This window comes from Rutilus rutilus (genome assembly GCF_951802725.1).
Source record: "Rutilus rutilus genome assembly, chromosome: 11".
NCBI classification, from domain to species: Eukaryota; Metazoa; Chordata; class Actinopteri; order Cypriniformes; family Leuciscidae; genus Rutilus; species Rutilus rutilus.
The window spans coordinates 37,683,504-37,696,746 of NC_140216.1; the positions used below are offsets into that span (position 1 = coordinate 37,683,504).

Sequence of the window (13,243 nt, forward strand, 5' to 3'; positions counted from 1 at the left end):
GTGAAGTTTTTACATTTTAATTTTAATTTACTCATTTTTACCAGATGCCAAATTTCGGACAGTTTTTATTTTTTACCTTAAATAAAGGCATGTAAAACTAAAAGATGACGATGGAACATGTAATTGGTAATGACTGATGGCAGAATTCCAGGTTTCTCACTGCAGGATGTTGAAGCTCAAAGATCAGGAAGTTCAGGAACTTTAGTGTGGATTTGCTGAATCCAACAGGCCAATACTTGAAGAACGACATCACTGTGATCAGACACACACATCCAGTGGAAAAGATGGACTGATGGAGACACTGAGTTCCTTAAAAGCTATAGGTCTGTGATAATGAAGTTTAATGATAATGCAGCTTATTGGTTTGACATTTTGTTAATGACAGCCATATACATTTGAAGTACAAATAGACCTACTTTACATAAAATATGAGGATTAAAAACATCACAAAGCAGAAATAATCTTTCCAAACCCCTTTATAAACATAATCTGCAGCTATTGGTTTAAGAAATTCTCATGACTCTTCCGTTAGATGCAGTCGACTCTGTTTATGGAAATATGAAAATTGTGTCTTTGTCCCAGGAGAGACTCCGGGTCCCATTAAAGCCGCTCTCTGGGGTCTTTGGTTTCATCTTGTGTCCTAAACCTCAGTGGACAGAACATTTGTCCTGCCGTCTCTGTTAAAACCATCAGAACTAAACAATCACTCAATCCATCATGTGTTAAATACTGCAACACACACTCAATACACAAACAGTGCATTAAAATGTGGATCCAATATATTCATCCATTAATGAGTGGTGCAGACATCATTATTAATCCTAATTAGGACTAAAGATGCACAATCAAAAATGATTTACCAGACATAGCGCTCACAAAGAACACATTTTAACCAAGTAAAAACTAAATAAAACAAAATCACTAAACAAATTAAATTAAATTAAAACTATATAGCGCCACCCAGTGAACATTATCTACAGTAATGCTGTAGCACAGAGACCTCAGAGAATCTTAAAGTGATAGTTCACACAGAAATAATAATTCTGTCATCATTTATGAGTTTCTTGACTGTGACTGGTTTACTTTAAAGAGATAAAGTTTTCTCCTCTTTCTCTCAGGACACAGAACAATGTGAAAAGACCAGAATATGTGACTTGCTTTCTATATTCCTTTTCCTCAAAACGATGACCTTATTTTATTACTTCATATCAGCACCATCAGATATTAAACAGTCCTATATTTTATTTGAAGATGTATATAACTGTATCAATAAAAAATGAGCATTTAAATAAATCTGATGTGTGTTGAAATGTGTCTATTATTCTATTCTATTGTTATGGTTAAACATTAGACATGATAACTTGGTAATAGACCTACAATGTCTTCTTCTTCTTCTTCTTCTTCTTCTTCTCCTTTTTAATTTTTTTGTTATTACCATGATCATAATATCATGGTGTTTTTTATGTATACTTTGAAGATCCATAGTGTAGTGTATGAATATGGTAATCATACAGTTCTGATATATATTAAGGTATTACCATCTGATTTACCACAGTATTATCACAGCTTTTATCACAGCAATTAGACACAGCTTTGATAATTTATTAATATTATCATAATATGGTTGATTTTGATGTAAAAAAAACAAAAATACAGACACTTTCAATTTGTCAGGTTGAGATGGGAGAAAACAACGGCATGAATAATTATAAAAAATTGAAAATAAAATTGTTAAACAAGCATATTTTCATAATATAATTTGCAAATATAGCAAGAATTATAGATTTTAACAATGAAAAACAAATGATGAAAAAAATAGCAAAACATGATCAGATTTTTAATTATAGAAATCATTTTCATTGTGTATTTCATATTAGGGCTGTAAATTCATTTATTGTGTTTGACAGGTGTGATGATCAGTGGAGTTGAGTTTTTACCTCCAGCATTAGGCCATGGGCAAAAATATGGAAAGAGTTTCCCAGTGAAAGACTGATCAGTGAAAGAGTAGAGATGAGAGCTGGACTCCACATCATAAAAGGAGACCAGACCCTCCTCATAATCCACAAACACACCGACCCGCTGCGGCTTCACTCTCACACACAGAGAGACAAGAGAATCAGCACAGGCTTTATATTCATTCTCATTCCTCAGATACACAGTCCAGCATCCATTACTGGGAGTCAGTGTGATCGATCCCTTCCTGTCAATGGATTCTCTGGCCACTCCTAAATCCCATTCAGTCTTTCCCTTCACCTGCACCTCAAAATAAAATCTCCCTGAGGAGAATCCCTCCTTTCCCAGGACAATTGCATATCTATCAAATCTCTCTGGTTTGTCTGGGAGTTTCTGTCTAATGTCTCCATGGCTCACTTGTTTTCCATCATCAGACAGGATGAGTTCAGGATGAGCTGTATCAGGATCCAGAGTCACATCCACTGAGAAAACAGAGAATATGAATCACAACTTGATACAGATTTTTAGTGATGATGTTTGTAATATGTAATGAGTGTTTAATCATACTGTCGGTCAGTGATGAAGCTGTGAGTATCTGAATGTAATCTAGTGTAGTGCAGACAGCACACTGTACCTGCATACTGCTGTCTCCTCTTCAGTTCTGTAGAGACACATGACAATAAAACACCATCAGATCTTTGACATCTTTATGTGTGAATTATAGACAAGATTTAAGGTTATATTTAAAGAATTGTGAACAACATCATGTTTTATCTGATCAATGTTTCTCTGCTGATATTTAGAGAATCCTTGAACTCCTATTGTGTTTGAGCTCGAAATATTCCTCCTTTTTAGAGCATCTTTGGGAATGTTTTGTGAACATTTTATGACATGTTTATTTTAGATATTGTTATGGCTAATGTTATTCATCTCAGTTTTGGAGTGTATTAGTGTTGTGGTTATTCAGCAAAGACAACACTATAAAAATAACCTTAGAGAAAGTGAAAATGAAGCCCAGCACTGCGAAGCTGTTTGATACAGGTCAGAAATATTCCTCTAAAAAATAACAAACCTGCATGAATAAACATTAATGATGTCTATCGATTTGATTTTCTTCTGCTAAACTGATTTTATCTGACATATAATCACAACATTTAGATGAAACCGCTGAAAAGACTGAAAATGGCAGAAAATGAATGTTTCTTTCTGTAGTTTATCATCTAAAAGTGTTCACAGATTTACTAAAGCCTCAAGGTTCTGGTTACAGTGATGAAGCTTCTAGTACAAGATGAATTTACTGCATGTTTCCTGAAATTAGAGATGAATATGACCTGCTCTCTTCAAGAAGAACTGTGATGATAATGAGACACAAACACATGATCACACACTTCTCTTATTTCAGCTTTAACAGATTCATTCTTCATTACTGATATTAAAAGATGATAAATATATGTATCTGTACGGTGTATTTGATATTGCTGTACCAGTTAGCGTGAGTTTCTCCTGTAGAGAGTCCTGCAGTTTAGTCAGAGCTCTCCTCAGAGTCTCCAGACTCTCATCAGTCTTCACACTGATCTCAGACCAGTTCCTGGTGTTTCTAGAGCTGCACAGGGATGAGTAAATCTACAGCAGGAGAGAGGAGAAATCCTTCAGCATGGGGAGTGTTATGGTGTCATATACTGCATTATCATTGATCAGAGAGATGTTGACTGACCTGTAGGAGGTGGAGGTGATCTTCAGTGTGTGAGAGCTGCTCCAGCTCAGTGTTTCTCATCTTTAGCTCAGTGATCTCCTGCTCCAGCTCTTCAATGAGCTCTTCCTCCTGTTTCTCTGCTGCTTTCTGCTGCTCCTCCATCATCTCCAGCAGTTCAGTCTGACATCTCTCAATGGAGCGGATGAGATCAGTGAAGAGCTCCACACGGGCTGCTTTCTCCTTCTCTGTGTTTCTCTGCTCAACCAGGACAATCAACACATTATTAGTGGCGTTTGTTAAGAGAAGAATCAGTGTTATTATTTCTCATACTTCAGTGTTTTTAGGCGGTTTTCAAAATCCCTCATTCTGCCCCGTTTGCACTGAATGATTCCTCAAATCATGTGTGTTGTTGAGGAGAGATGTGTTATTACTTTACTAAGTGATCAGGGAATCACAGACGTGTCGATATTCAGACCAGCAGTGTGACTGTGAGTGTGACATTGCTTTTATACAACAATTCAATAAACAATGATAGATATTAAAATAAAAATTAATTTAATTATTTTAAACTCACTTTTCTGACTTCTGCTGAGTGTTTGACGTCTTGAATCTTCTTGATTCTGTCCTGGATCATCTGCTGTGTGTCTTTCTGTGTCTTCATCAGTTGAGTCTATAGACAGAGAACAACACACAATATGTTTTTATAACTGATTCATTTATATTAAAGAACATGTGATTCCTCATGATAAGAGCCATTTAAAATCAGTTTGTCAGTAACTTCTACCTTCTTCTCTTCACTCTCCTCTTCTAAAGAAACAGTGTTGTGGTTCCTGTGGTCTGTCACGTCACACATCGGACACACACATGTCTGATCATCTCTACAGAACAGCTCCAGAGGTCTCTCATGTTTCTGACATATATAGTCCTCCAGATTACTCACAGGATTGATCAGTTTGTGTTTCTTTAAACCTGCCATTCTCGAATGAGGCTCCAGGTGAGTTTCACAGTAAGAGATCTGACACACCAGACACGACTTCAGGGCTTTCAGCTTTCTTTCCTCACAGAAGTCACACAGAACTTCAGCTTTTTTCAGAACTTCAGCTTTTTTCTCAGGACTTTTCTTTTTATAGTGATCTACGAGCTCTCGGAGTGTGGTGTTAATCTTGAGATCAGGTCTGTGCTTGAATGTTTCTTTACAATATGGACAGTTGCAGGTCTGGCTGTTGTCCCAGCACTTATTCAGACAGGTCTTGCAGAAGTTGTGTCCACATGGAGTGCTGACTGGATCAGTGAACACGTCCAGACATATAGAGCACTGAAGCTCCTCAGTCAGTGGACCGCTGGAGGAAGACATCGCTGGAGAGAGAAATGATGAAGATAAATCACCTGCACTACTAGTCTAAAGTTTGGAAACACATTTGAATTTTTGATTTAATGGCTTTTGCTTGAAGGACTTAAATAACAATAATTATCATTATTATTATTAGCCTTATTATAAATGGACTCATTTAATACTGTTTGTAAAGAATCCCATGATGCAACTCATGAAGTTGGTTGAATGTAAAGAATGTCTAGAGACAAAGAGTGACGTCTTTGAGGAAACTCAAATATATTAGAGATCATGTACAGTCAGCTGGTCATTACTGCAAAATGAACCCAGACAAGCTGATCAGAACCCTAATGTGAAGCTCATTACACGAACACTTACTGTACCAAATATATAAATACACGAAGGAGCAATATTGATTTGAAATCTTGATTTGAAATGATTTTATTATCTGCTACTGTACACTCCTGAACTACATATTAAATATTATATGAGAAGAGTGAAAGTTATTCATGCACTAATTCATTCTTCTTGTTTTTATTGTTTATTTATTGACTTACATGGATGTGTATCCTCAATACTCCATCTCCTGGTTTTTCTTGCTTGTGTTGATGTTGGTGAAGATTCTGCCATTGTTCTTCCCTCTTCGTTTTCAAGAATAGAAATGTTATTGAATGATCAAAGAACTTATAAGAAATATCTAAGCCTATATTTGCTCCTAATGTGTATTTAGTCACTGAGGTTTAAATGAAATCTTACCTCGAGTCCGGCTTAGTTTTACTTATTCATCATAATATTATTTCAAGTCAAATTTATAATTTATATCAAATTGGTTTGTTAACTTACAGAACTGAACTTTGACCTGCTCTTTTGATAACTTTTATTTTGAGAACTCAACTGAACTTTTGACCCTAACTACAAGTGATATATTTTCCAACAAAACATATAGGCCTATATATATACATATCTCTTCACAAAAATACATTATATAGTCAAGTGTAGTTTTGATCTAGTTTATTATAAAAGTGATTTTGATCTGCAGTTTAGCAGGTTTGTGTTCAGTGAATCTGCAGGTCATTTACTTCCTGTTTCTTTAGTCTTTCTGCCATGTGACAAAATGACAGAAACACCAAACTTTGCTTTACAAACAATCAAATGACATATTTAAATACAATTCTGATACCATTTCAGTGCAGTGAACAACTAAAATAGTTAAGTATTATATACGCTTAAATCTGGTTCTGAACTTATTCCAGTTCGACATAAACCTACTAAACCAGTTCACTTCCATTAGAAACCTGTTCAGCACAATCTCTCTTATATTTCTATCTCTTACCTGTGAGGATCAGATGTGTCCACAAGACTCTTTGAACGGATCAGTAAATATTCTGTAGTTTAAAGAGGTTGATCGTTTCAGGAGTCCATATTGTTGTTGATCAAGTTAGTTTCACTTTCTCTGAATCTCTCTGAACTACAGTGATGTCAGAGCGGTCCGTGTGGATAAAACATCGAACATGTCTGCGTACGTTACTTCAGTGTATGTGTATGCATGATGTACATAGCCTACTTTTTTTTTTTTTTTTTTTACAGTCTATGGTATGTACAGATAGCGAAAAAGGTAGAACATTTCTGTTTCATTTTCTACGAGAAACTGGATTGGACCGTAAAATAAACAGAAGAAGGAGAAGTTCCGTTAGGGTTTGATACGACTTTATCTTTCTGTGCTATATTTTTTTTAGGAATGTGGTTGGGAACTTAGCCCAATGTAACTTAGTGATCAATGTGGCTTGTCAGTATCTTTTCAGAATAATTTGTCTTGCTTTTATTTTCCTCCAGAGAGACATCTTCTCCAGTATGTTTACAGCGCTCTCTCCAAACCTGCTGGATCCTCCGGTCCTGAGTTCAGTGCAGTGGGTCTGTATGATGACAGACGGATCTCTCACTACAGTAATGAAGAACAAACCTGGAAAAGAGACCGCCAGAGTTCAGAGATCTGGAGAGACACTGAAGAACCAGATGAATCTAAAGACTGGTTTATACATCTGGTTTATACTCTGGCAAACTGCACAAGATCCAAATGTGACGGTGAGTCTGCTGAGTTCAGCTGTTTTATCAGTTCTCAGACCTGTAATATGAGTGTGGACTTACTGTGGCCCTCAAAATAACTGGACGTTTAGGTCACACATAAAATATCTGAAAGCTATAACATGAAATATCATATCAAGTGTATGTGTTTCTTCGAAAGCGGTAGCACACTTTCAAGTAAACATTTGACAAAAAGAGGATTGTTAGATCTAATGTTTATAGACATAAATGATGACAAACAGAACAATGACTTTGTTTGTTAGTTAATGTGATGAATTCTGCCATCAAGAGCACCTGGGAAACTTGCATCTCCACTTTGGCCATTCGTTATTACAACGTATGTCACATTCAAGAATTATAATGTGAACCATAAACCCAACTACATCTGAAATCTAAATGATGTAAATGATTATCATTTATTTATACATGGTATCACACCTACATTTATGTGCTACATAAGGCAAACTGTGAAAGTTTGATAATGATTATCCAGTATACAACTGCTGTATGCTGTGGCCTCCATACACTACAGAGGAGAGTCGGCTGTGAGCTGGATCCAGTGATGGATGTAAAAGCGTTTGATGAGTACGGATATGATGGAGAGGATTTTAGTGCCTTTAATTCTGACATGATGCAGTGGATGGAGAAAAATCCAAAGGCAAAAGAAACCAAAATGAAGTGGAACAATCAAAGAGTTTGCAGACTGGTCGTCCAGTCATACCTCAGGACCTGCATGAACTGGATCTCCACATTTAATAATTCAATAAGCAGTATGTGTTGTTCTGATGTCTTCAGTGTTTTGAACTTAGTGTTTCATGTCTTTGTATTCAGAATCAAGTGTCTTTTTTTAGATGTAGTAATATTCTTTACTCACAATGTTTCTTATTGCAGATGCACCAGATGTTCACACGTTTGCCTCTGAAGCTCCTCATGACCGAAGCAAGCTGAATCTGAGCTGTCTGGCCACTGGCTTCTACCCCAAACACATCGAGATGAAGATCACATTGAACAACGCTAGCGTTGAACCCTTCAGCTCTACTGGAGTCAGACCCAATGATGACGAGAGCTTTCAGATGAGAATCAGTGTGGAGATTCACAGAGAAGAAGAAGAGAGTTATGAGTGTCACGTCTCTCATAGCAGTCTGACACAGACACTTATAACACAATGGGGTAAATATGAGAGTATGTCCTTAAGTAAGTTAACTTTAATTTGTGACCTCTTTACCTGTATTTGTGATTGCAGCTCAGTCAGATTTTCTCAAATTAAATTTTGAGATTTTTTTGTTGTTATGAATTCATAAAAATTGTAAAAAGACTGTTGTTGTTTTCCTACAGATGAAAAGCGCACTATGGTGTTTCTGCGCAGGAACGGCACACAAAGAGTTAAATGGCAAGTTCAAAATGTTTAAAACTATTTAAAGTAGTTCACCTAAAAATTACACCCTCATGTTGTTTCAAACCTGTATGACTTTCTGTTTTTTCTACAGAACTGAATTATTCTTTTGTCCTTGCAATGAAGTCAATGGGGTGCAAAATAACATTGGACTTTCATTGTGTGGACTAAAGAAAAACATTCTTCAAAATAACTAATTTTCCTTTAATAAACGTTTTAATAATTTTTTGAAGTGATGCAGATAAACTGCTTTAAAATTCAGTGCCATAAAAGCTTATGAATTATGAAACACAAAACAGTATGTCAGTATGAGCTTAGCTTAATGCTAAAGTTTTCTAATGTATTGTATTTTATAATCTCTAGGCCAGATGAACTATAATGGCTCCAGCAGAAGAGAGAACGTCATCTCAGGGTCTCCAGAACGACCGAAGCCTGTTGAACGAAACCGGTTTCAGTGGCTACTCGGGTCAGTTTGGGCTTCGTTTGAGCAAACTCAGTTTTTTCACACTCAAAAAAGTGGATCACCTTTTAGTGGTGTTCATCAAAATTTGATACTGGAGTTTAAGTCCAAGAAGGCATTAATGCAGGGTTTTTCCTGCAGGCCAAAGAATCTGCTCTTGACCCTTGACCTCAAAACCAGTCGCATGGGTCAATTTTTCAGAATTGAGATTTATACATCTCATGAAAGCTGCATAAACAAGCGTTTCATTTCTGTATGGTTTGTTAGGATAAGACAATATTTGGCCGAGATACAACTATTTGTAAATCTGGAATCTGAGAGTGCAAAAAAATCAAAACATTGAGAAAATCTCCTATAAAGTTGTTCATTTATGTTCACGATTGTGCTGCATTCACTCACACAAATAAATGTTTTAGATATTTACGCTAGGAAATTTACAAAATATCTTCATGGTGTTGATCTTTACGTAATATCCTAATGATTTTTGGCATAAAAGAAAAATGGACAATTTTGACCCATACCATGTATTGTTGGCTATTGCCACAAATATACCCGTGCGAGACTGGTTTTGTGATCCAGGGTCACATATGAAACTGTGAAACCCCCCTTTGGAAACTTTACTTTTAAGAGTGTAAACTACACACATCTGAAGATTAATCTAAAACGGAGTATTTTTTGCTTTTATTTCACTGCTAACCTCGTTAAGTTGTACGCAGTGAATGACAGTGTGTTTGGTCTCGTCTCTTCCAGATCTTGGTTCAGGGTGGCGTTACGTACAGAGACGAGCCCTGGCATAAAGAATGTTTCTTGTGTTCGGGTTGTAAAGTCCAGCTGGCCGGACAGCCTTTCACAACGCAGGGTGAAGATCCGTTCTGTGTGAAGTGCTTCAGTAACCTGTACGCCCAAACATGTGCCGCCTGCGACAAACCCATCACAGGTCAGTGTGTGTTAATGTGTCCTTATAACAAGAGCGCTCTTCATTAGCAGTTCCTTCAGCTGAGAACAGAAACACTGTCAGAAACAAGAGACAGTTGGCACATAAACAGGGTCGTGTGTTTGGAGGCTGTTGAGTGTGTGTGAATAAAGTTCTGCTTGTTCATCGGGACTCAAGAGTCTCTCATCCACCGGGTCATGACCTATGAGAATATAATATCTAACTCAAATATCAATATCAAATATCTCACTGTTTATATGTTTTAACCTTAGTGTATCATATTTGATACGCACATTTCTAAAACATTATCAAAACTTTGCTGAAAACTTGTACACAATCTACTACATCATCTATTGTATGAGTGATAGTTTATACATTTTAGCAAGTAAAAGGCCTTTTAGTGTAAATTTAACTATAACGTCCCCCTTCAGGTCGTGATTCTCGTGTCTTTTTGCTGTGAAATCTTGATTTTTTTAAGTAAATGTAAGAATAATGTTTATATTGTTATTAATATTTCAAGATAAACTGGACTGAAGCAACTTTTATTTGTTACATTTATTTGTTCATCTCTCAGTCATCATTGTATTGCATTATACGTTTTGCCTCCCACAATAAAAACTACAGAGATTTGATCATAAAACTAAGCATTTAAATATCATCTAACTAAGACATTATTGGGAGATATTGAGTGACAACTGATTTTTACATGCATTTCATGCAGTCCGCTATACTGTTATAAAGATCTCAATGATTTACATTACAAACAATCAGAATTTCATCCATTTATGGGGCATATAAATATCAGCAACAACAAATTGCATGTTTTTTTCTCAGTTTGGACCTTTGAATAAAATTGAGGTGTTTTTTTCCCTCCAACTATATGAGCTTCATATTCTCACTAATCATACTATTAGACATAAAATCGTGTCGAATATGACATAAAAAAAAGCACATATCCCCCCCAAAAAAATGTCCATTTAAAAAGTTTATATAGCCTATATATATATATATATATAGTACATCAATTTATTTAGATTTTCTCATCCTCATGTCGGTCCAAACCCCAATGACTTCTTCTATGGAAAACAAAAGAAGATATTACGCAGAATGTCCATGTTGCTCTTTTCCATTTAATGAAAGTGAATGTAGACTGGGGCTGTCAAGCTCCACACATAAAAAATGACAAAAGTAGTCAAGCAAAACATGACTTAAACATAACATACAAGTTGCATAAACCATGTTGGTTTTTTTGTCATTTATAAAAAGCTCAACAGCCCCAGTCCCCATTCACTTTCATTATGTCTAGAAGATCTTCTTTTGTTGCACAGAAGTAAGCAATATAAGTCTGGAACAACATTGAGTAAATCATCTTTAGCAGAACAACACTGTAAAAAAAAATCCATAAAAAACAGAAAAGTTAAGTTTACAAACATTTATATTAACCATATATCACAACACAATGCAATGCATAATTCAAAATACGGGTAAAACACTGAAACATCAATACGGAATATTCCTTCATTAACACATTGTGCCATATTTTTACACACTTTTCTTAGAGTGCATCCTTATCAATGTTTATTAACAATTTAAATGATGTTCATATGAAATGATGATAATGTTGTTATAGAGATTTTAGAAACGGCTGCTCAAAATGAAACTCCTCTCAATGTTTTTGTCAGGTTTTGGAGAAGGGAAGTGTGTGTCGTTTGAGGATCGTCAGTGGCATCAGTCGTGTTTTAAGTGTTCTGAGTGTTCGGTGTCTCTGGTCGGCGCTGGATTCTTCCCCGACGGGACAAAGATTCTCTGCAAAAACTGCAATGCCAAATAATTCAAAACTGCTTCAGTAGATGTGCTGAAGAACAGAGCGCTGTGTAATAGACACACATTTATGAAACTTTGATATCATTTATACATGTATGATATACATTTAGGCGTTACATTCTCCCAAATCTGTATGTTAAAAATCTCTAAACTAGAACAACACATTAGATTGTGTAAATGTATTTCACAGTTTAAATGATAAACTCAAATCATTTGAACCGAACGTGTTTCGTGCCAAAGTGACTCAGTTTTGATTTTACGTTTGAGTAATTTTCCATGTGTTTGCATTAACATCAGGCCTTTAAATTCCCTCCAACAGCAACATTCCTCAATGAAACTTACATCTGAACAAAACACACACTGAGTGTTAATATGTGAGGTGTGTGTTCAGCGAGACAGGATTGAATCATGTAATGATGCATTAGAATGTGGACAGAAAATGTTGTTTGTATTAAACAGTGAATTTTACAGTGCACTATTTTAATGCACATGAATTAGTGTTTTATCCATTCATTTTAATAATTCTCAAATGAAATATTCACATATTAATTATGATTTAATAGATGGCTTCCTATCCTGGTGCTTTCAAAAGAATACTTTTAACTTTGTTTTTAAATGTTTGATGTATTTTTACATATGAAAGGAGCAGTTTTACAGAAGCCAGTGTTTCCTTTCATAAAATGTTTGTTACATAATAAACAACAACTTTCAAATATTTGAGGTTCAGTAAAATTATGTTTTCTATTTTTTTTTAACTAAACATGTACATATACATTTCTGAGACAAAATGTCTGATAAAATATGCAGTTTAATATAAGAATATAAGGTTATGGAAATCCTGCATATATAACTCACCCCTAACATCTCTAATCATGAATAAACCCTTCATGTGAAGGTTTTAAATTGTAATTTTAATTTACTCGTTTTTACCAGATGCCAAATTTCGGAGAGTTTTTTATTTTTTTTAGCTTAAATAAAGGCATGTAAAACTAAAAGATGACGATGGAACATGTAATTGGTAATGACTGATGGCAGAATTACAGGTTTCTCACTGCAGGATGTTGAAGCACAAAGATCAGGAAGTTCAGGAACTTTAGTGTGGATTTGCTGAATCCAACAGGCCAATACTTGAAGAACCACACAATCACTGTGATCAGACACACACACATCCAGTGGAAAAGATGGACTGATGGAGACACTGAGTTCCTTAAAAGCTATAGGTCTGTGATAATGAAGTTTAATGATAATGCAGCTTATTGGTTTGACATTTTGTTAATGACAGCCATATACATTTGAAGTACAAATAGACCTACTTTACATAAAATATGAGGATTAAAAACATCACAAAGCAGAAATAATCTTTCCAAACCCCTTTATAAACATAATCTGCAGCCATTGGTTTAAGAAATGCTCATGACTCTTCCGTTAGATGCAGTCGACTCTGTTTATGGAAATATGAAAATTGTGTCTTTGTCCCAGGAGAGACTCCGGGTCCCATTAAAGCCGTTCTCTGGGGTCTTTGGTTTCATCTTGTGTCCTAAACCTCAGTGGACAGAACATTTGTCCTGCCGTCT

The 13,243-nt window shown here is 35.6% G+C and overlaps 2 protein-coding genes across 5 annotated transcripts; one reads left to right on the plus strand and one right to left on the minus strand.

The window, feature by feature from the left end:
- Window positions 1-332: 332 nt before the first annotated feature.
- On the minus strand, window positions 333-6,451 carry LOC311299492 (E3 ubiquitin-protein ligase TRIM39-like). Of its 3 annotated transcripts, none has more exons than XM_084423078.1 (8): window positions 6,310-6,451; window positions 5,534-5,617; window positions 4,431-5,002; window positions 4,221-4,316; window positions 3,668-3,901; window positions 3,438-3,576; window positions 2,588-2,614; window positions 333-2,435 (listed from the first exon to the last, which is right to left on the minus strand). In XM_084423078.1, the coding sequence occupies exons 2-8, from the start codon at window positions 5,604-5,606 to the stop codon at window positions 1,888-1,890; spliced, it is 1,689 nt and encodes a 562-aa protein (XP_084279204.1). In that variant the 5' UTR covers window positions 5,607-5,617; window positions 6,310-6,451; the 3' UTR covers window positions 333-1,887. The 3 variants fall into 3 exon arrangements, with proteins under 3 accessions (XP_084279204.1, XP_084279206.1, XP_084279205.1); XM_084423080.1 differs by lacking the exon at window positions 6,310-6,451 and adding an exon at window positions 5,733-5,880; XM_084423079.1 differs by lacking the exon at window positions 6,310-6,451 and having other exon boundaries at window positions 5,534-5,882.
- LOC311299512 (zinc-alpha-2-glycoprotein-like) lies at window positions 6,323-12,542 on the plus strand. 2 transcript variants are annotated; one of them, XM_084423109.1, is made up of 7 exons: window positions 6,323-6,495; window positions 6,810-7,058; window positions 7,950-8,228; window positions 8,394-8,448; window positions 8,815-8,917; window positions 9,662-9,848; window positions 11,528-12,542. In XM_084423109.1, exons 1-5 carry the CDS (start codon window positions 6,453-6,455, stop codon window positions 8,828-8,830), a joined length of 642 nt encoding a protein of 213 aa, XP_084279235.1. In that variant the 5' UTR covers window positions 6,323-6,452; the 3' UTR covers window positions 8,831-8,917; window positions 9,662-9,848; window positions 11,528-12,542. The 2 variants fall into 2 exon arrangements, with proteins under 2 accessions (XP_084279235.1, XP_084279236.1); XM_084423110.1 differs by lacking the exons at window positions 6,323-6,495; window positions 6,810-7,058 and adding an exon at window positions 7,597-7,828.
- The last annotated feature ends 701 nt before the right edge of the window (window positions 12,543-13,243 follow it).